The sequence below is a fragment of the Lithobates pipiens genome, unplaced genomic scaffold (assembly GCF_037356315.1).
Source record: "Lithobates pipiens isolate NorthernLeopardFrog02 unplaced genomic scaffold, aLitPip1_a1.2 Scaffold_8, whole genome shotgun sequence".
In the NCBI taxonomy this organism is placed as follows: Eukaryota; Metazoa; Chordata; class Amphibia; order Anura; family Ranidae; genus Lithobates; species Lithobates pipiens.
In genome coordinates, this window is record NW_027507903.1 from 60,132,653 (window position 1) to 60,155,859 (window position 23,207).

General features: G+C 43.3%; 1 protein-coding gene across 4 annotated transcripts in view; it reads left to right on the forward strand.

Moving 5' to 3' along the window:
* The window catches only part of PDE8A (phosphodiesterase 8A), a 448,334-nt gene that overhangs the window by 275,287 nt on the left and 149,840 nt on the right, over positions 1 to 23,207 (forward strand). For 3 of the 4 annotated variants that reach the window (XM_077471009.1, XM_077471011.1, XM_077471008.1), the window contains one exon: positions 20,179 to 20,235. In XM_077471009.1, the coding sequence (XP_077327135.1) occupies positions 20,179 to 20,235 (57 nt within the window). The remainder of the gene's footprint in view (positions 1 to 20,178; positions 20,236 to 23,207) is intronic. The other variant, XM_077471010.1, reaches the window with a different exon arrangement.

A 23,207-nucleotide genomic window follows, 5' to 3' on the forward strand; every position in this document is an offset into this window, starting at 1 on the left:
GCGCGCTATCTGCTGGGGGGGGGGGGTAAAACTAAGGTCAGGTAAGTGAAACTTTCTCCTCTCTCCCAGGGAAAACAAGATGTTTACTCTTGCAGTGTGGGTGCAGCCTCATGGCAAGGGAAACATTTTTAGTTGCTCAGAGATGGACTTCAAATCGTTAGTAAACCGCTGGGTGAATTTCTTTTTTTTTTTACCTGAAATGTAAAGGCATAATGTGCTAGTATGTATTGCATACTAGCACATTATGTAAAACTAACCTGTAACCAAATCATTCCAGCGATGTGCTGTCACCGCCGGAGGCTACTTCCATCTTCCCCCGTCTTCCTTCCGGGTCCATGGACTCCAGCTGTGCGACTGGTCAGAGCCACAGTGACGTCAGTCCCACGCATGCGTGGTGGAGCTGCAGTTTACAGCACAAGGACTCTTAATGAACGGCCCGGGAGGGGCTGCTCATCGACTGCATCTACAGTAAATATCTCCTAAATGGCGCAGGAGATATTTACAGTACCTATAGGTAAGCCTTCTTATATGCTTACCTATAGGTACACGTCGGGGATGAGAGTTTACTCCCACTTTAAAGCCTGGTTCAGTTTGATCCACCAGGGGAAAAAAAGTCCCCCAAAGCAATCAATAAACTTTTAAATTAAAATCTGTGCTTGTCTTTCTTTATTCATACTCCCGCTGAACTTGTTCCTTCTATTGGGACTCAGCCATGGTGTGCTGTGGACACAGCAGACTAATTGGAACACCTAATGGGCTCTTCGTCAAGGGTCAGGGTGCCCCAATTACTCCACTGATTTGTTTAGATGTTGCTTCTAAGGAATGTGGAATACAAGTTTCTTGATTCTACCAGTGCCATGATGTGTGGACTGTCTGAAGTTTTTATGTATGTGTGGCAGTGGTAGGCATGTACATTATCTTATGTATAGGAGTGATTTTTTCTCATGCCATTTTCTATACAGATAAATGATAGTTTTTGTTTAGTTTTAGAGTGAAAGCATTGTTTTGCTCATGGGGGTTCACCTAGTATATCAGTTACAAAGCAGTTCCTGTGGGCCATTGAACTCTATGTAGTTCCAATAGTAAATGTTATTTGGAGGGTAGGCTGCCCCAACCCCAGAGATGTGGCTGGTGTTGGTCGGTATTTATACTTTTCCATTAATAGCCAAATGCAGCTCTGTGGATATTCCCACCCCCCTATACCCCCTGGATACCACCGTACTATACTTTTATAAAGTGACAGCTAGAGCCACCTGCAAGTATTTGAGAAATATATTACCCTACTAACATGGTGGTGCTAATGCCTGGCGGGGAAACTTTTTGTCTTTATTTGCATACATTTTTTATGCTGACAAAATAGTGAGACCTGTTTCTTTAAATAACCCCTGCATGTGTCCTGATGAAGCAAAACGCGTTGACACAAGGCGCTCACTAGGTTTACATGGTGCAAACACTTCCATCTATGCCATGTATATCATGTTTATAACCTTATATGCATGTTTTTAACCCCTATTTGTTCTTTGCTCTGTTTGCACAACCAATTTTTGTATTAATAAAGTTTATGTTTTTTAATCATATACGGTTTAAAGTGCCTCTAAAGTCCAACCTAGGGCTCATGTTTCCCCCCCCCCCCCTTTTCTTGTTCCCCCCCCCCCCGCCCTCCGGTGCCACATTTTGGCTCCTTTCAGGGGGAGTGGGTACCTTTTTTTAACAGGCACCTGCCCCCACTTCTGGGAAATCATGCTACGGCGCGGTCACTCAGAAGTTCAGCCCTCTTCCTCCTTGCCCTGACGCCCGGTCATTCAGAAAGCGAATCACGCTACGTGCATGTGCAGTTGGGATCTGGTTTTGAACATCGGCTGGGGTGCCGACATCGCTGGATTCCAGGACAAGTAAGTGTCCTGATATAAAAAGTCAGCATGTACAGTATGTGTAGCTGCTGACTTTTATTTTTTATGCTGGGGGGGGGGGGGGGGGGTATAACTCCTCTTTAAGCCTTTTCTAAATAATAACTGTAAAGAAAATAAGTATCTACTTACCTATACTGAGGGCACTCTGGTCCGGTCATATGATCTTCCCAGCGGCCGGTTTCAGTGAAGAGGAGAGAGGCCATGACATCACCTATTGGCTTACTATCGGACATGCGTTGTCGGCTGCACTGAAGCCACTGCTGGAACCCATTTATGTGACCGCACCACAAAATAGGTAAGTCTAGACTTTATTCCTTTACAGCAGGGATCCTCAAACTACTGCCCTCCAACTGTTGCGAAACTACACATCCCATGAGGCATTGTAAAACTCTGACATTCACACATATGACTAGGCACGATGGGAATTTTAGTTCCTGAACAACTGGAGGGCCTTAGTTTGAAGACCCCTGCTTTACAGGGTAGTAGGAACAGGCTTATGCCACGTACACACGACCGGACTTTCCGGCGGACAATCCGACGGACTTTGCAGCTGAGGTCCGCCGGACTTTCAAACGAACGGACTTGGTCACATATGATCGCTCCAAAAGTCCAACGGATTTGAACGTGATGATGATGAGGTTCATAGCCAGTAGCCAATAGCTGCCCTAGCGTCGGTTTTAGTCCATCGGACTAGCACAAAGACGAACGGATTGTCCACTATAAGCCGAGTCGGACAAATTTGAAGCCAGTCTTATTTCTAGGTCCTCTGGACTTTTGGGAAGAAAAAGTCCGCTGGAGCCCACACACGATCGAATTGTCCAACGGACTCTGGTCCGCCGGAAAGTCCGATCGTGTGTACTCGGCATTAGAATGGGGGTAGGAGCAGGTTTAGGCTTAGTTAATATTTGACTGGAATTCCACTTTAATGCTGTCCACACAGACATCTAATATGTTCTCACCTTTGGTTTAATCAGTTTTTTTTTTTTTTATCTATAATGGTTGTAGTAGTTTATTCATTTTATTTATTTATTTTTTTATCGGTAAGGCTTTAACTTTTTTCTGCCATAACCTCTTTTACACATGTGTAAAAATACACATTTTAGGTTTGAAGATTAGTTAAAACCCCCACACACTATTCATTTTCTGAAAGCAGAGACCTGGAGAAAAACATTGTGGCAAATACAATTTTTTTTTATGTTATACGATATTAGCGCAAATTCTTATCTAACACTTTTTTAGTAGAAATTACAAACTAAAAGTAATTTTAAAGTGGTTGTAAACCCTTACAGACCACTTTGTGCTACAGGTAAGCCTAGCCCCTGTATTTGCATGTGCCAATGTCATTGGCACATGCGCTCTGACACGAACTGAAGCAATGGCAGGTATGTGCCATTGCTTCAGTCAGTGTGCCGTTACCGCGCAAATGCGAGGGAGTAACGTCATCGCGGCTCCGGCGCTGTGACCCCTGGGATGATGTCGCTCACTGGTGCTGTGTATGGGCACTGCAGCGAGGGCTTCGATCTCAGGTGAGTATTAGACAATGAGCTAGTATGCTATGCATACTAGCTCAATATGCCTTTGTCTTGCAGGTGTTAGTTTTTTTTTTTTTTTGTAAAGTGGGTTTACAACCACTTTAAGGCAAACAAACACAGTTGGGTTAATTTACTAAAGGCAAAAAGACTGCGCACTTTGCAAAGTGCAGTTGCCCCAGAGCTTAGTAAATGAGGTAAAGCTTCACTTTTCAAAGAATACAGGCATACTCCACTTTTAAGTACACAATGGGGTTTATTTACTAAAGCTGGAAAGTGCAAAATCGGACTCACTTCTGCATAGAAACCAATCAGCTTCCAGGTTTTATTACAAAAGTTTAATTGAACAAGCTGGGGTTAGAAGCTCATTGGTTTCTATGCAGAAGTGAGCCTGATTTTGCACTTTCCAGCTTTAGTAAATAAACTCAATTGTGTACTTAAAAGTGGGGTATGCAAGCATGTGAAAGGAAAATAAAATAAAGTTAGCTTATCTTCTCATTTACTATGCTCTGGAGCAACTGCATTTGCCTTTAGTAAATCAACCCCAGAGTGTCAAGTCATAGGGGTTGATTTACTAAAGGCAAATAGACTGTGCACTTTGCAAAGTGCAGTAGCTCCAGAGCCTAGTAAATAAGGTAAAGCTTCACTTTGCAAAAAGTATCCAATCATGTGCAAGGAAAATAAAAAAAAGTCATTTTTGCTTGCACCTGATTGGATGATGGAAGTCAGCAGAGCTTCTGCTGGTTTACTAAGCTCTGGAGCAAGTGCACTTTGCAAAGTGCACAGTCTATTTGCCTTTAGTAAATCAACCCCATAAAGTATGGTTTTGTAAAGGACTTTCCACGGACTTTAGCATTGCCGGTAACAAAGTATCTGTATATATAGTGGGCCTTAAAATAGAATCCATCTCCTGTGATTATGTACTCATAGATGCCGCTTTGTGAGTCTTGGATACTTTTATTTAGCTCTTTAAAAGCTATGCCTGAGTGCTCTCTTTCCTAAACAAAATGTGAATTTGTCCAGTTTCTGTGACTCAGATGTCAGAGCGGAAAATTGTAAAAGTAACGAATATATAAATAAAAGATATTAAAACCCATTTCAGAGTCATTTGTCAAAGCACATTGTTCTCTCTTCCTATTACTAAGTTGCAATTTACATTGATTTATTTGTCCGGAGCTGCCGGGATCCGTCTGGATTGTTGCTATGGTGTGTAGGAAACATAAACACGGCTCACATCAGCCCGTCAATGGATGGGGCCGGTCAGGAAAAATGACCAGGAGGGTCGCAAGTGTATGCCTAGTGTTAGAGGAGCATTATCTGCATGTACATACTCTATGTATAGATCCAGAATATAGATCTCACTTTAACTCCCAGGAAAGCTGTAAATATTTAAAGTGACACAAAACAATTTCACCAAAAATAATCGTCACACATTGTTTTTAACCACTTGCCGACCGGGCCATAGACAAATGACATCATTGTTTGGAAGTGGAATACCGGGGTTATGGCTGCAGCAATATGCCAATGGTATGTTTTTTTTCTAACTGATCAATGTTGTCCTTGCGGCGGCATCGGGACTGGATCACTTTTAGAGGGGTCGTCCTCTCAGTAGTTCTGTTTCCCAGTAGTTCTCGGGCTCACCTGGATGACAGGTAGCACGGAGAACCGATCCGGCGGTTGCGGCGGCTGGTAATAGAGATGAGCAGAGGAAAGATGGCCCCCGCTCATCTCTATGGTATAGGACAGTGCTCTCCAAACTGTGGCCCTTTGCTTTCCCTTATCCGGCCCTTGGGGCACTTCTCCTCCAACTGATACAAGAGACTACTCCTTCCATTGACACTAACAATAGGGCAATATTCCTGATACTGACATGAACAAAGGGACACTATTTCTCCCATTGACGTCAATGATGGGGCACTATTCCTCAAACTGACACCAACAATGGGGCACTATTCCTCCCACTAAGACCAAGGATAGGGCACTATTTCTCCCACTGACACCAGTGATAGGGCACTATTCCTCAAACTGACACCAACAATGGTGCACTATTTCTCCCACTGACACCAGTGATAGGGCACTATTTCTCCCACTGACACAAGTGATAGGGCACTATTTCTCCCACTGACACCAGTGATAGGGCACTATTTCTCCCACTGACACCAGTGATAGGGCACTATTCCTCCCCCTAATATCAAAGATGTATTCTGCCAAATTCCAGGTAAATTTCGACTCCCAATGGCCACAGTCCAGGCCCTTAAAAAGTGTGGAGGACAATAAACTGGGCCTTTATTTAGAAAGTTTGGAGACCCCTGGTCTAGGAGGACCAGAGCGACATCACGTCCATTTCCACCCCAATGTAAACAATTCCATTTTGTTCTTAACACACTACATCAATGCTTTACATTGTAGAGGAGAGATTTTGGATGTTATTGAAAGAGAACCTGTTACTACTTATTTCTATCACAAGGGATGTTTACAATCTTGTGATAGGAATAAAAGTGATCAAAAACATTTTTTGATAGGGAAAGATATAAAAAAAAAAATGTTTTAAATCACCCCCTCCCCCCGTGCTTGCGTGAAGTGGTGAACGCATACGTAGGTCACAACCATATATAAAAAAGGTGTTCAGACCACACATGTGAGGTATCGCCACAAACATCACAGCAAAAGTAATAATTCTAAAGCATCATACACACAATTGGACTTCCATCAGACTTTTCCGTGGATTATGGTCCGAAGGGCGTTGGCCGTGAACTTGTTCTGCATACACACGGCAGAACATTTTCAGCCAACTTTCATCAAATCACATGGTTTTTCAGCTCTTTACCGCCACCCTTTGGGGCAACTTCTGCTATTGTTGTCTGATCTTTAGCATTGGTTCTGAGCATGCGTGTTTGTACTCTGGACTTTAGTCTTATGGACTTGTGTACACATGATCAGATTATCCTCCATCGGACATTTGTTGGCGGAAAGTTTGAGAGCATGCACAGCAAACATTTGTCTGTTGAAAAACCAAAAACAATTGTCCAATGGAGCATACACACGGTCGGATTGTCCGATAAAACAGGTCCGTCGGACTGTTGTTGTCAAAAAGTCTGATTGTGTGTATGGGTCTTTACACTAGACCTCCTCTGTAACTCTAAACTGGTAATCTTTAGAAATTTTTAAAGCGTTGCCTATGGTGATTTTTAAGTACTGTAGTTTGCCGCCATTCCATGAATGCTATTTTAAATCATGACATGTTAAGTATCTATTTACTTAGCATAACATCATCTTTTATATTTTATAAAAAAATTAGGTTATATATTGTGTTTTTTTTTGTTTTGTTTTTTCTATTCATTAAACACTTCAGCCCCAGAAGATTTGGCTGCTGAATTACCGGGCCATTTTTTGCGATTCGGCACTGCGTCGATTTAACTAACAATTGCGCGGTCGTGCAACGCTGAACCCAAACAAAATTTACATCCTTTTTTTTTCCCCACAAATAAAGCTTTTTTTGGTGGAATTTGATCGCCTGTGTGGTTTTTATTTTTTGCGCTATAAACAAAAAAAGAGCGACAGTTTTGAAAAAAACACAATATTTTGTACTTTTTGCTATAATAAATATCCCCATTTTTTTTTTAAAAAGCGAATTTTTTCTCAGTTTAGGCCGATATGTATTCTTTCTTCATATTTTTGGTAAAAAAATCGTAATAAGCAAATATTGTGCAAAAGTTATAGTGTCTACAAAATAGGGGATAGATTTATAGCATTTTTATTATCATTTTATTTTATTTTACTAGTAATGGCAGCGATCTGCGATTTTTATCAGGACTGTGACATTATGGCAGACACATCGGACATGTTTGACACCATTTTGGGACCATTGGCATTTATATAGCGATCAGTGCTATAAAAATGCACTGATTACTGTAAAAATGTCACTGGCAGGGAAGGGGTTAACACTAGGGGGCGATTAATGGGTTAATTGTGTTCCCTGGGAGGTGTTTCTAACAGACGGGGGGAGGGGACTGACTAGAGGAAGTGACGGATCGTGGTTCCTAGCTAATAGGAACACATGATCTGTCACTCCTCTCAGAGCAGAACAGTGATTTGTGTGTTTACACACATTCGTCCCTGTTCTGTCCCTCGCGACCGCCGGGCCACGAGCATCGGCACCCCGCAGTTTGCGCGCTTGCTATCCCGATTCCCGCAAGCCGACATATAGCTATGACTGTTCGTGGGATTGTGCCAACCTGCCACAGTAAAATTTGCGGCGGTTGGTCAGCAAGCGGTTAAAGTGTATTTTTTCCCAAAAATTTGCATTTGAAGAACCACTGCAATATATATATATATATATATATATATATATATATATATATATATATATATATATATATATATATATAATGTTTGGGGGTTCTAAGTAAATTTATAGCAAAAAAAACACAGATTTTACATATATGAGAGAAGTGTCAGAATTGGCCCAATTGGTAAGCAGTTAAAAAATGTTTTAACAAACTTTATTGAAATGTCACATAGCGTCCTATTGGCTGCAGCGCGCTGCAAGGCGATGGATTGCCTCACACTGGTGCCTCACAGACCTTTTTTCATTGCACACCACCACAACGCTAGGTAAGAGAAAATACATTTTGCCTTGTCTTGCGGTGGGACTGCGCTGGAATAACCACCCAACGCAACCCAACCGCACCTGGTGTGACTCTAACCTAAAGGTGTGTGAAGGGAGAGGTGACAGGCAGTGACAGCGGTCATAGACGTTCAGGCAAAGGTACCAGCATTTCAAATAATATTTGCTAGAAAGAGTTTAAGAGTTGTTACTATTTAGTTACTCATCATAATGAGAATTACAGAGCATGACCACCTGATCATGTAATTGAAAGGGATTGTTCACCTTTACCACAAAACTATCTATGCAGGATAAGGGGCATCTGTAGATGAAAACAAACTGTGCAGCTCTGACTTAAGTTGAATAAAGCCATTGCTATAGGTTTAGGCCATTTATATATCTAATAAATCCTGATGAAATACTTTCAGGACGTTGCTAAGGACTCCCAGGATGTTGCTAAGTGAGGCCTAGTCATCACTGCTCACCTCCACCATCACAGGAGTGATCTCTCAAATGCTGAGTTCAGAGCTACTCCATCAGGGGAGAGAAAGGACATGTGAGGGGGTTGGAATCAGAGAAAGAGCTCACTGCTGTGATGGTGGAGGTGAGTAGTGATGACTAGGCCTCACTTAGCAACATCTTAGGAGTACTTAGCAACGTCCTGGGAGTATTCCAGTCAGGCTTCATAAGGTATGTAAATGGCCTACACCTACAGCAAGGGCTTTATTCATCTTTAGTCAGAGCTGCACAGTTTGTTTTAATCTGCAAACACCCAGGGTCAACAACAGAACGAATTTGGAAGCAAAACCTGCATAGTTTATGGCCAAGTTGATGGAGCTCTGTTGTACGAATGATGTTTTGATTATTCTTGGAGTAATAGAGAATGTGTGCTACTGCCAAGCATTTGAATTGCTGCGGCTGAATTCATTCATTTCTGGATCATTCAGGTTTTTTAAGATTTCGTTTGCTCTGAAATGAGATCAGTGGAGTGATTTTCATAGACATTGTACATCTAAAACCTGACAGACAGCCGGGGATTCCTGTAGTCCTGTAGGGCTTGTCCTGGGCTGCGAGGAAGCTATTTCCACTATGTGTGACTCTTTGCTGACGTGTGCTCACTGAACAATGTCATCAAATTTCCTGTTTTTTGGCCTTTGGAAAGCTACTCTCCTATTTGCTGCTGAGTGGAGATCCATGAAGCCGGATACACACAACGGGCAGGATGTAAGGTTAATGCAGCAGACTTAAGTAAATACGGTTCGTGTTCTGATAAATTATGGTTGTCTGTTTTCCCCTCGTGGTAAAAATTGCCTAAAAATGTTCCCTGTGATCATTAACCACTTGCTTACTGGGCACTTAAACCAAACCCTCTTCCTGCCCAGACCAATTTTCAGCTTTCAGCTCTGTCACTCTTTGAATGACAATTGCGCACTCGTGCTGCATTTTTTTCACACAGATAGAGCTTGCTTTTGGTGGTATTTAACTGCTGCTGAGTTTTTTATTTTTTTGCTAAATAAAACAAAAAGGGTCCAAAATGTTGAAAAAAAAACCACAAAACTGTTTCATAGTTTGTTATAATATTTTGAAAACAGGTAATTTTTCTCCTTCACTGATGACAGCTGATGAGGCTGCACTGATGGGCACTGATAGGCTGCGCTGATGGACACTGATAGGCGGCACTAATGGGCACTGATGAGGCGGCGCTGAGAGGTGGCGCTGAGAGGTGGCACTGACAGGTGGCACTGATAGGTGGCGCTGATAAGTGGCACTGATGAGTGGCACTGATGGGCACTGGTAGGTGACACTGATAGGCAGCACTGATCTGTGGCACTGATTATTAGACAATGATGGGCATTGATTGGCAGCACTGGTGGGCATTGATGGGTGCAGATATACTGCGGAAGAAGGGCACATACAGGCAGAATTGCGTACCTGTACGTTGCCCTTTAAGAGGTGGGTTGTGGGCATGAGCGCACCCGCCGGGAGTTTTGTGGGTGCGATTGCAGGTCCCGAGCATTTCCCCGTTCTGCCTATTGACACTGTCATTGATCACCTCTCCCTGTAATCAGGAGCAGTGATCAGTGTTGTGTCACACACGGCCCCTCCTCCCACAGTTAGAATCACTCCCTAGGACACACTTAACTCCTACAGCGCCACCTAGTGGTTAACCCCTTCACTGCCAGTCACATTTACACAGTAATCAATGCATTTTTAATTGCACTGATCACTGTATAAATGTGAATGGTCCCAAAATCACACCAGAAGTGTCCGATCTGTCTGCTATAATGTCGCAGTCACGATAAAAATTGCTGATCGCCGCCATTACTAATAAAAAAAAATATTACTAAAAATGCCATAAAATTATCCCCTATATGTGAAAAACAATCAATACACGCTTATTGCGATTTTTTTTTTTACCAAAAATATGTAGAAGAATACGTATCAGCCTAAACGGAGGAACAAAGAATGTTTTTTTAAATATTTTTTGGGGATATTTATTATAGCAAAAAGTAAAAAATAATGCGTTTTTTTCAAAATTGGCACAATTTTTTTGTTTATAGCGCAAAAAATAAAATCCGCAGAGGTGATCAAATACCACCAAAAGAAATCCGTTTTAAAAAAAGGGCGTCAATTTTGTTTGGAAAACACGTCGCACGACCGCGCAATTGATAAAGCGACGCAGTGCCGAATCGCAAAAAGCGCTCTGGTCTTTGGCCAGCCAAATGGTCGGGTGCTTAAGTGGTTAAAGTGGTTGTAAAGCCTCAAGGTTTTTACCTTCATGCATTTTATGCATGAAGGTAAAAAAAAAACCCTCTGTGATCAGCAGCCCCCCCTAATACTTACCTGAGCCCCATCTCAATCCAGTGATGTTCATGAGAGCACTAGCTCTCCCGGGGGCGCGCTCCATGTATGAATAGACATACAGAGCAGTGACTCGGGAGTAAGCCTTCTCGGGTGCCCCGATAGCAAGCTAGCCTCTCTCACTCTTCTCCCCACTCTGCTGTGCACCGGACCTCTGTCCTCTTCCACCCAGGTTCTCCCCGCTGCCTCTATTTCTTTTTTTTTTTGCACCTGATCAACACAGATCTCTACAAAGGCACATAAACAACTGCTCACACCACAATGGAGTGGAGAGGTATCCCTTTGTGACATTTAAACAAAGGTAAAGAAAAAAAAAGTGAACAGCCACCAGCATTGTAGCAACCAGTGACAGATCCCCAGTCTCATTGAAATTCTGGAGATGCAGGAAAAAAAACCACTGCCAGTCCAGGAGCAGCAGCGTTTTGGATTGTAAATGCGTCTACATGCACGTTAACATTAAACGCTTCAAGCGTATGAGCTTTAATTAATTTCATTGGGCAGAATAAATTACGATTCTGTTCAATGAAATGAATTACCGGCCAAACACTTGGCGCGTCTAAACGCGTTTACAAGCGTCAAGCGTTTTTTCTGCCAGAATGCTGCTGCCAGGAGGAAGAGATGCCCAGATGCCCTGTGTGCATGGAACCTTGTAATACACTAAACACCTTATTTCTTTCTTCTCATTGGAAAGAGGGAAGAATCGGGAAGGAATCGGTCAGGTTGCAATATTTTCCACTGGGAATCCCCATAAGCAGAAACGCACTTCTAATGTCGGAACTGCTCATTTATTGCCCACTTTAAATGGCTCAAGTGTCATATGGGGGGTGGGGATGGGCCAGTTAGTTACGTATTTAGATTCAGGTTATTGAGTTACAGCTTTCAAGATCCTGCGATATTAAACTTCCCGGCAATAATTCCGTTCAAAGACTTTGATATTTTAATTCTTTTACTGGATATTAGATGGTGTCTTAGTTCTCGTGTGATTTTCAGGGCAGACAGACGCTACATGGAAGAGCTAACATGTTTCATTTATAAAAGTATCCTGAATAAGAACAGTCCAGTGGAGTGTTGTGGATTTTTTATTATTATTATACAGGATTTATATAGTGCCAACCGTTAGCGCAGCAGTTTAGAAAATAAAAGTAGACAGAACAATCCCTATACAATACCTATACCTATTCATACAATCCCTATACAATACCTATACCTATTCATACAATCCCTATACAATTCAATACAAGAGGGATGAGAGGGCTCCTGAGAGCTTACAATCTAAAGGAAGGATCAAGTGATACAAGAGGTAATAACTGTGAGGGATGGGCTGATGAAGAAAATAAAAGCAGTTTCTTTGGTGGTGGCTGAATAGGTCTCCCTAAACAGGTGAGTTTTTAGGGCTCGTTTAACCATGTAATTACTGGGCCATAGCTAAAAGATGGCTACAGCACAGCTCCCTTGTTCTGGGAGGGCGTCCATGGACATCCTCCCACAACGTGCCCCTCGGACATGCTTTGTGATCACTGTGTCCTTGGAACACAGCTGATCACAGATCGAGGTAAAGGGCCAATCACAGCGGCCCTTTACCATGTGATCAGCTGTGTCCAATCACAGCTGATCACATGTATACCAACTTGTTGGTAAGACCCCTTTCACACTGGGGCGCTTTGCAGGCGCTACAGCCCTAATAATAGCGCCTGCAAAGCGCCCCAAAAGAGCCCCTGCTCTGTCTCCAGGGTGAAAGCCCCGAGGGCTTTCACCCTAGAGTGGTGCGCTGGCAGGACGGTAAAAAAAGTGCTGCCAGCAACATCTTTGGAGCGGTGAAGGAGCGGTGTATACACCGCTCCTTCACCGCTCCTGCCCATTGAAATCAATGGGGCAGCGCAACCATACTGCCGGCATAGCGCTACTGTAGCAGCACTTTGCAGTGGTTTCAACCCTTTCTCGGCCGCTAGCGGGGCGCTTTTACCCCCGTGCTGCAAAATTGGCGTTAAAGCGCCACTAAAAATAGTGCTGTGTTACCGCCTATGCCGTCCCCGACCCAGTGTGAAAGGGGCAGTGCTCTGATTATCAGCATAGCCCCTTCAGTGTCAATCAGTGCAGCTTATCTGTGCCGCCTCATCAGTGCAGTTTCGTCAGTGTCTCCTCATCAGTGCCCATCAGTGCAGCTTATCAGTGTCCATTAGTGCCGCCTAATCAGTGCACATCAGTGCAGCCTCCCCAGTGACCATCACACATCAGTGAAGAAGAAAAATTACCAATTTGCTAAATTTTATAACAGAAACAAGGTTAAAAAAAAATAAAAATAATCAGAATTTTCGGTCTTTTCCTTTACTTAAAGTAATTGTAAAGTATCGTATAAAAAAACCCAAACACTTACCTCCACTGTCCAGTTGGTTTTGCACAGAGCAGTCCAGAACCCCCTCTTCTTGGGTTCCTCTTTGCTGCTCCTGACCCCTCCCTCCTATTGAATGCCCCCACAGTGAGCAGCTTCCTATGGGGGCACTGGAGCCGAGTCACAGTTCTGTGTGTCCATTCAGACACGGAGCCTTGACCCGTCCCCTCTCTCCCCTTATTGGCTGACTGACTTTGATTGACAGCCGCGGGAGCCCATGGCGCCACTGCTGTGTCTTAGCCAATCAGGAGGAGAGTGCTTAGACATTTGTGGACATCGCTGGAGAGAGATGGGGTTCAGGTAAGTAATTAAGGGGGTGCTGGGATGGCTGCTACACACAAAATGTTTTTTTATTTTAATGCAAAGAATGCATTAAGATAAAAAACCTTCTGCCTTTACAGTTTCTTTCACAAAAAAAAAAAATCCCATGGTGATTAAATACCACCAAAAGAACGCTCTATCTGTCTCAAACAATGATAAAAATGTCATATGGGTACAGTGCTACATGACAGCCCTATTGTCATTCAAAGTGTGACACTGCTGAAAACTGAAAATCGGCCTGGGCAGGAAGGGAGTGAAGGTGCCCAGTATTGAAGTGGTTAAAGTTGGACAGAGCAGGGGGCATCTGAACAGATTGAGGAGAGGAGTTCCAGAGGATGGGAGATGCATGGGAGAAATCCTGGAGGCGAGCATGGGGGAGGAGACAAGGCTGCGCGGACAGTTCTTATTTGAATCATTTGTGACAGTAATGCCGCATACACACGATCGGAATTCTCATAGGAAAAAACTGATGGTTTTCCCGACGGAATTCCACTCAAGCTGTCTTGCCTACACGCGGTCACACCAAATTCCGATAGTTTAGAACGTGGTGACTATAAAAAGGAAGTTCAATAGCCAGTAGCCAATAACTTCCGTCTCGTAGTTGAATCTGAGCATGCGTGATTTTTGGCGTGTCGGAATTGCATACACACGATCGGAATTTCCAATAAAAGGTTTTTCCGTCGGGAAAATTGAGAACATGCTATCAATTTTTGGCTGGCGGAAATTCGGACAGCTAAATTCCGATGGAGCATACACACGGTCACATTTTCTGATGAAAAGCTCTCATCGGTCTTTTTCTGGCCGGAATTACGATCGTATGTAAGCGCCATAAATGTCTTTTTTTTTTTTTTTTTATGATAAGTGGATCCAATAATAAATTAATGCATCACGAAAACGGGGAAAACTGAAAACAAATCATGAAAACAGGGTGAACTTTAATTTCTTTCAATAGGAAACCATTGATTGGAACAAGGGTGGAGGCTGTATTGTGAATGTACATTTTATTCTTTATCTGACCCTCATGGACCCCCTGAAACCTGTCCCTGGACTCCAGGTTAAGAACCCCTTGTCTAGAGCAAAATTACTAGCACAACCCCACTGCCAGGCATCATTTCTTTTGTTGCCCGGAGTTACACTTTAATAGCCTTGTAATTCTCTAACAGGAAGTCAGATCTCGGCTATAATAAGAAGAATTTGGAGGTTTGGAGATGGCTGAGATCAACAAAAGGGAATTTCGAGTTCACAATACATAATAGAATTTTTTTCTTTTTTAAACCAGAGTTTAGAGTCACTTTAAATGCTGATTGGCCCCATTAAAGAAATGTGGTGTACGCAAAGTCCATTGTAACTCTTCTTCTCGGAGGATTGAGGAATGCTCGGGATCGCATTGGTTGTGTATTGCTCCTGAATAAGATCTCCTATCGTATATTCCCCATTTGGAGTATCATTGCATGAGGCTTGTTTATGAGGAAGCGGAGCTCTGCGGGGAGTAGGGAGTCTATGGAGAATTCTGTTTCCATAGTTACTGGATCTTCTGTAACAGAATAAGAGGAAGATATCAGGAGGGGGAGGGTTTTGTTTACTACCAGAAATCACATAATGTGTCATAGTGATAACAGCAACAAGCTACTCTTGCGAAGCTACCCAGTGACGGAGGGAGGTCAGGGATCCTCGGTGAACTTTAAGAGGTTATCGTTTACTCCCATTCTCGTATCTGCCATGTGTGGTGCTTTTATTAACTGTCTGCAGGTTTATAATACAGAAGTTCTCTGCAGGTTATTACAGTATTCCAATACTGGAGCATGCATTGCTGAGGACCATTGACTACTTTGTTTGGCCAACTAGCCAGTGGGCCAGAGACTCCACAGAAGTGATCTTATATCTTTGTGAAATTTTTGACCCACTGGCTAAATGCTATCTAGTTTACAAGGCAGGTTAGCTTCTCAATGGGCTCATTCACATGTGTGGCCAAGGACATGAGGGCGTTTGGCAGGTCGTGAAGAGACAATGGGGTGGATTTTCTAAAGGCAAATAGGCTGCTCACTTTGCAGGTGCAGTTGCCCCAGAGATTAGCCACTTGACCACTGGGCACTTAAACCCCCTTCCTAACCAGACCAATTTTCAGCTTTCAGTGCTCTTACAATTTGAATGACAATTACTGACTACCTCTTATGCACACGGTCGCACAAAGTTGTCGGAAAATCCGATTGTCCTGAATGCGGTGACGTATAACACGTACGACGGGACTATAAACGGGCCAGTAGCCAATAGCTTCATCTCGTCACATCATTTATTCTGAGCATGCATGGCACTTTGTCCGTCGGAATTGTCTACACGCGATTGGAATTTGTTGTCGGAAAATTTTAGACCCGCTCTCAAACTTTGTGTGTCGGAAATTCCAACCGAAAAATCAGATGGAGCCCACACATGATTGGATTATCCGTCAACACAATCCGATTGCACATTTTCCGTTGAAAAGTCAGACCGTGTGTACAGGGAACAACACTTGTATGGCTGGGTATAGCTGAATATGGCTGGGTACTGATGAGTATGGTTGTGTATGGCTGGGTACGGCTGGGTATTGCAGAGTATGGCTGGGTATGGCTGGATATCACCAAGTATAGCTGGGTATGGTTGAGTATGGCTGGGGGTGTTTGGGAGGGATGGCAGAGTATGGAAGAGGGATGGCAGGATGCAAAGTATGGTGGAGGGATGGCAGGATGCAGAGTATGGTAGTGGGATGGCAGAGACTGCAGTTGTCAGTGTCACTGAGAAGCGCTCTGGGCACTACACATGCAGCCCACAGCGCTGCTGCATCTGATCTCTCCCCTCTCCACTCACACTGGACAGAGAGGGGAGAGAGGAACCGCAAATCACGCCAGTTTGTATACATATGATTGCTCCGTCATTTGACGGAGCAATCACGTGGTAAACGGCCGCTGTCAGCAGCTATTTACCGTGATGCGCCGAGTCCAGGTCACGGATGGATGTCTCGTTTGGCGGTGGTACTTCTTTCTAAATGCAATGTGCCGTTTATCCATTCACTGCTGCTGCCACAAAGCAAATCATTGTGCCCTTAGCATGGGTAACCCCCCCCCCTTAGCCCTCAAATGTCCATGTAAAGGACCCCTATGGTATAAATGACAGAATCTGTCCGAACTGTAATTTCTTCTCCGTATTCACATAAACAGGAGTGTTTGGCTGAGCCAGAAAGTTCTTGTTTATGGACCTATGACGGATGGTGGCGTCCCGGGAAAGTCAGGTCACACCTGTACGTCTGACCTTCCTCTCAAGTCTGTGGGTAGCTTTATTCTCACTACGTGTGAAAGATTTTTTCATGACTGTCACTAAAAAAACCAAAACAATTTCAATTATAATGTGTCGGGACCTCAAGCTAAAGTAGTGTTTCTCAAGTAGGGTGCCATGACACCCTGGAGTCCTCTCTGGGTTAACCCATGGGAGCAAGTTTGCCCTGGGTCAGTATTATGAGTTGCTGTGGTGTGGTCGGGCCAGTCACCAGCACCACAACAAGCAGTGACACTCTAGGTCCAGGATTCATGGCGTTATTCCTTCTCATGGCAAGCCATGACTTTGATCCAGAGCCATCACAAGTATTCAGGAGAAGATGGAACTCCTCCAGACCTCCTCCACCTCCTGCCCTTTGTTACGCTGCTGGAGCAAACAAATTGGGGATCTCTATTATTGAGGGACTGTGCGATTGGGGGGCTATGTGATTGTAGGCCTGTGTCACTAGGTAACTTTGATGTGTGGGGGGGGGGGGGCTGTGACATGAAGGGGGGCCTCTGATGTAAAGGAGAAATTTCTGATGTTAACCTAACCAAGGCTGCTGTGTGCATTGGCCCAGACTCAAAAATTCACATTAAAGTGTTATTGAACCCACAACAGTAAAATCAGCCTGTATATGCAGTAAAGCATGCTTGTTATACTCACTGTTGAACCTAAAGGGGTCAATCCTCCACATTGTGTTAAAAGGCTGTTTGATCCCGTCTTCTCTGATCCTCCCCTCCTTCCACTGTGCCCCAATAATTTCCTGATAACACAGAGTCTATGGAGTCAGGCTGCACATGCTCAGTTTGGTGTGTATTGCTAGAGAGGTTTTTTGTTTTGGGAGAGTGCATGTGAACAACACAGGGCCAATCAGCACTGTCCAGAAAGAGGGTCAGGGGTCTTGCAGTCTCATAAGACAATCAGAAAACCCTTCCTACAAGCTTTAACTGGTGCTTGGCTGGACACTGATAGAAGTCACAAGACTGCTATAACTGCTGATGAGAAAAGGTATTTAGCAGTTTATATTTACTAAAATAATTGCATTTCCATGTTAAGTGTACTGTAGGAAACCGGAAATAGTGAATGCAGGGTCCTGGTTTTAGTAACACTTTAAGCTGGAAATAATTTGCATTGGGAGCGTTAGATAATAAACGACCCTCATGGTTGTTTCTAAAATGATGACTTATGAGGACAAAGCTACTTTTTTTCACATTTCCATGAAATAGAATCTTACATGCCGGAATGCTTGCATATACTGTAAGTAATATTGAAACAAGACTAAACATGATTATTGTCAGTTCTGGATTTTCCTGGAGCCAAGGTCAAGTGCAGATGTTGGTTTTATCTCCTGTCGGACATGATAACAAACTCTGTTCCAACAGATGCTGTACATAGCAATTTGTACTGATAGAAGAAGTTTTCATGTGAGTTATGCTATTGTAACTAGTAATGTGAGAGCAATATTGCAAAGGTATACTTGACAGGATGAAGGCTTAGTTCTTTTAGGGTTTGGCACAAGGGCCCTCAGGGCCCTCGGGCATCCAGAGCAGGAACTTAAAGTGGAGCTCGACCCAAAAGGGGAAGCTCCACTTGTCTGCCCCCTCCCCCTTCTGCTGCCACATTTGCCACCTTTTGGGGGGTGGTTTTGACAGGTACCCACTCCCACTTCTGTCTCAGTTTGCCCCAGCAAACTGATTTGGTAGTTCTGGCCTCCATCCTTCCTTCACAGCCTTCTGGGACACTTCACAGAAGACTGTGGGCCATTCACAAAGCACAGCTCGCTTCACACATGTGCAGTAGGAAACTGGCTGTGAAGCCACAAGGCTTCGCTGATGGTTTCCCTTAGTCAGGATGGTGGTGCCAGCTGAAGAATCGGCTCAGAAGTCGTGCTTTAACACCTCCGCTCCTCTTTGACATTTCATATTTTGTTTTTTTTGGGGGGGGGGGGGGGGCAAGTATCTGTCCTTGAAAGATATCCACTCCCATTTCTGTTTGGATAGCCTTGGTAATCTAAGAGGAAGTTTTCCCCCCCTCCCAGAGTCTTTTGGGACATGTCACAGGCCTGAGAAAACTACGGGGCCATTCACAATGTGCAGCGCGAGGGGCACCTAGCTATGAAGCCGCAGTTTGTCACAGCCGGGTGATCACAGTTCAGATGCCAGCGCCGAGGACCAAAGATGGTCCCAGCGCCCCCTCAGGTGTGCACAGCACTGGATCCTGATACAGGTGGATGTCTGTTTATTAAAAGTCAGCAACTACAGCTAATTTTCAGAAAACCAACTGGAGCTCCACTTTAACTTGAAAAAAATCCTTTCTAATGCCTCCTCCAAATATTTAAATTAATTTTTTTTGCTGCTGTGATCTGACCTATTACATTCCTTCTCCATGGTCCCACTGTTTATAGGACCATAGACACCCTATTTTGCTCACTCCCAAGATGGACTACGAACTATGGGATTTGTAGTGCGCATAGAGCAGGACACATGACCCCAACTGCTCGTTCCAAAAAAAAAGTCAGCGGGGCTGGTCGCTGTACCCGTCCCTCTTGGCACACTAAAAAGCCATGAGGATGCACTAATGTTAGATGCCCCCCTGTGCAAGAGGCCTAAATAATGTATTTGGTGCTGTATCCCAAAAATAAAATATTTTGAACTTCTGAGCTTTTAATTTTGCCATGTAGTTGCACATATTGGCTTAAATAGTAAAGAAAAAATATGCAGAATGTAGTAACCTATAGCAACTTGTCAGTAATAATATCTCCTTGCTTTACTAGCTCTAGTTAGAGGAATAGCAATTGGTTACTGTACTTTGTACCTCCATTATAAATAGAGCTATCAGTGCCTTTGTGTATCTATTCCTCAGCAGTGATCAAACAATTCCTCTAACTGCGGCTACAGATTATACTTTCCCAAACGCTAGCACAATGGGTGAGTAATTTGTTCGCTCACAAATGGCTCTTAATGTGTCAATGGGTTTTTGCAGGTTGCAATAAAATCTTAGCAGCCATCCACATTTTCACTTGTTGTATCAAAACAAAACACTTCATAATATATTCATGATTTTTTGATTAGGCGATGCAGCCACAGAAGCAAATACTGGAAATGCAGAGAAAACAAATCTTAAAATCTGCAAACATCCATCTGCAAGCGGTTCTAAATTTGAGTTTACGGCGCTGTTGTCTGGATAACCCAACAGTTCTGTGTATTGTAATGTATGTATTTCTATATGATGGTTTGAGGATGTACAGTAAATATCATGTTCTTTTTCTCATAGGCAGCTGTAACAGAAGTGCAGTTTGGTCCAATGAGACTCCACCAAGATCAACTTCAGGTATGGCCGTGCAATGCTATGTCAGAGTTCTTTGAATTAGTGCTGTAACTGAACTAACGTTTTTTTTTTCATTTTGGGTAGAGTAAGAAAGGATTATTACCCCTGTCAGTTTTTTTCTGAAGCCATCTGTGTCTCATTTTATAGATTTCCCCTTGCTTCCTGTCTCATAGCCAGAACAAGAAGTGAGAGGAAATCCCTCAAAAAGAAGGACATCTTTGGCTGTCACCAGGGTCACTATAATATAGCATTGCTTTAGCTTTGGAAATTGGCCCTATTCCTTTTTTTGGTGGCAGCCCAAAATTTTGGTTAGCAGTAGGGATAAGCTTGGGTTTGGTCCAAACCGGGTTCGTTCTTCACCCAGAAGTATGCTGTCGTTGCTGGGCCAATGAGCTGTAAGCAGAAGATTCTCTGCCCTGAAGATTCCCTGCCCTCCATCCAGTGCGGCTATGCCTCCCAATCTCTCATTGCTATCCCCTGCCTCCCGCTCTATCATTGCTATCCCCGGCCTCCCGCTCTCTCATTGCTATCCCCTGCCTCCCAATCTCTCATTGCTATCCCCTGCCTCCCGCTCTCTCATTGCTATCCCCTGCCTCCCGCTCTCTCATTGCTATTCCCTGCCTCCCGATCTCTCATTGCTATCCCCTGCCTCCCGCTCTCTCATTGCTATCCCCTGCCTCCCGCTCTCTCATTGCTATCCCCTGCCTCCCGCTCTCTCATTGCTATCCCCTGCCTCCCGCTCTCTCATTGCTATCCCCTGCCTCCCGCTCTCTCATTGCTATCCCCTGCCTCCCGCTCTCTCATTGCTATCCCCTGCCTCCCGCTCTCTCATTGCTATCCCCTGCCTCCCGCTCTCTTATTGCTATCCCCTGCCTCCCGCTCTCTCATTGCTATCCCCTGCCTCCCGCTCTCTGATTGCTATCCCCTGCCTCCCGCTCTCTCATTGCTATCCCCTGCCTCCCGCTCTCCGCACTGCTTTAAAAATGACAGCAGTGGAGGCCAGGGGAGAGGAAGGCTTCTAAATGGCACTACTGCGGGGCCAAATGGGACAGCAGCTTGGTCCGTACGCGGCTGGCAGTCCACCATTTAGTTATGCCTGGTCTACACTTTCAATCCCAAGGTTATTAGGAGCACTGATTAACTACTATCCATAAGTCTCACTCCAATGTGCATCATATACCCCTCAAAGCAATAAAGCCAGATCTAATGCTCCCCATTTAAAAACATTTTATTAACAAAAGATAAGCAGCCCAATATACTCACGTTAAAAAACAAAACAATCATCCGATATATAAATGATTAAACATAGCTACTTCCCTGGGGATCAGGAAAACACAGGCCGAAAAAATAGATACAGAAACACTGCTAGCAGTTTTGATGCTGAGCGACTGTGCTATTGAACGTGATGGCGTCATTTGGTAGTCTCTGCCCTTTACCAGGCCTATTGAGTGACATCACATTCGAAAGATGCAACTGTTTCAGTGCTGAGAAACCCATCTTTTTCAACATAAAGATATAAAACGTGAGTGTTATAACTGTCAAAAATTTAAATAAAATTTAATTTTTATGTTTTCACAAGAAATAACACAGAAGAATTATGGTTTCCAATTTACATACATCGGATATTTTTTCTAATGCGTATGTTTGTGAATATTTATCATGAATCAGTGCAATTCAGATGGAAACATAAATTGCGTAGCGTAGGAATGGCTATATTTCATGGTGGGGGATGAGATGGAACAAGAGGTCAGTTGATGACATGGGTAAGCTTAGAAGAACTGAGACAGTATAGAAAGACAAGTAGATGTTTGGCAGGCTTGGTGGAAACATCATCAATGAAAGACGTCTAGGAATAAACTAAGACATATCCTGAGAATGGATTATAGACCAGAAATAACTCTGGATGGGAAAATTGTAGATTCCTAACTATTCTTATGTGCTATTGAATATTTAGTGAGAAAAACAGTGCTCTGCAGATATTGTGAAACTACGAAGAGGAACGGCCAGTGTATTTAATATCACATAATTACATGCGTTGGTAGAACTAAAGACTTTTGTTGATGACTTTGAGATAATGTATTATTTTTTAAGCTTGTATGTGTCTATTAAACTTGGCATCAGACATGCTATGGAACAAGAGACCATTTTAGAAGTATACATAAGACATCATATTAGTTAGTCATTTAACATGGTATCCCTAGATTACGACACGTATATATTTTAAACAAACCATTTTTTTCATGTCTCTTATTATTCTTATGCAAGTAAAATATGTAAACATAAAAGTACAGAATTTAATAAAGGAAAATCACATGTTAATACCAAAAATTCTTCAGCCACATGTCTTACATATCTCTCACACCGCGTGTGACCAAGATGTGATGGAGGCCACCCAGGAACTCCCTAACCGCCAAGGATCAGGATGGATTCAAGTGTCCCCCATTTATTTATCTGTTTGCCCTACTAATATTTCAGGACTAGTGTTCATAGACAGTGCTTAACAGTGCAGGACAACAAAACTCAAGCCACAGAAAATCAACAGCATTGTTCACAGTCAATACATGTACAGTATTGCAGTTCTGTATACACTGTTGAATGCTGCCATTTAGTCAAACCGGAAAGTAATCATATTCAGTTTTTCTAGCTGTTCATCAAACCATGTCAGGTAACTAGTAAAATCGCAGTCACTTCCAGCGCTACTAGGTCTTCTGAGGTAAGGGGTAACAGGTATCAGGCATAATGGTGGTAAAAATAGTATAAATGGTGTCCCAGGACTGGGTGAATGCTGCCTTCCTCAGATGGGGTAATCCAAAAGAAAACTACAAGAAAAACAGAAATGGAAGGTGTGCAAGATAATTTAATAAATAAAAAATGCAATAATAAAAAATAATAATATAGTAAACACTTATAATTTTTTTTAATTATGAAATTATCTTTGGTAATGCACTAGGTGTGCGTGCCTTCCATTTCTGTTG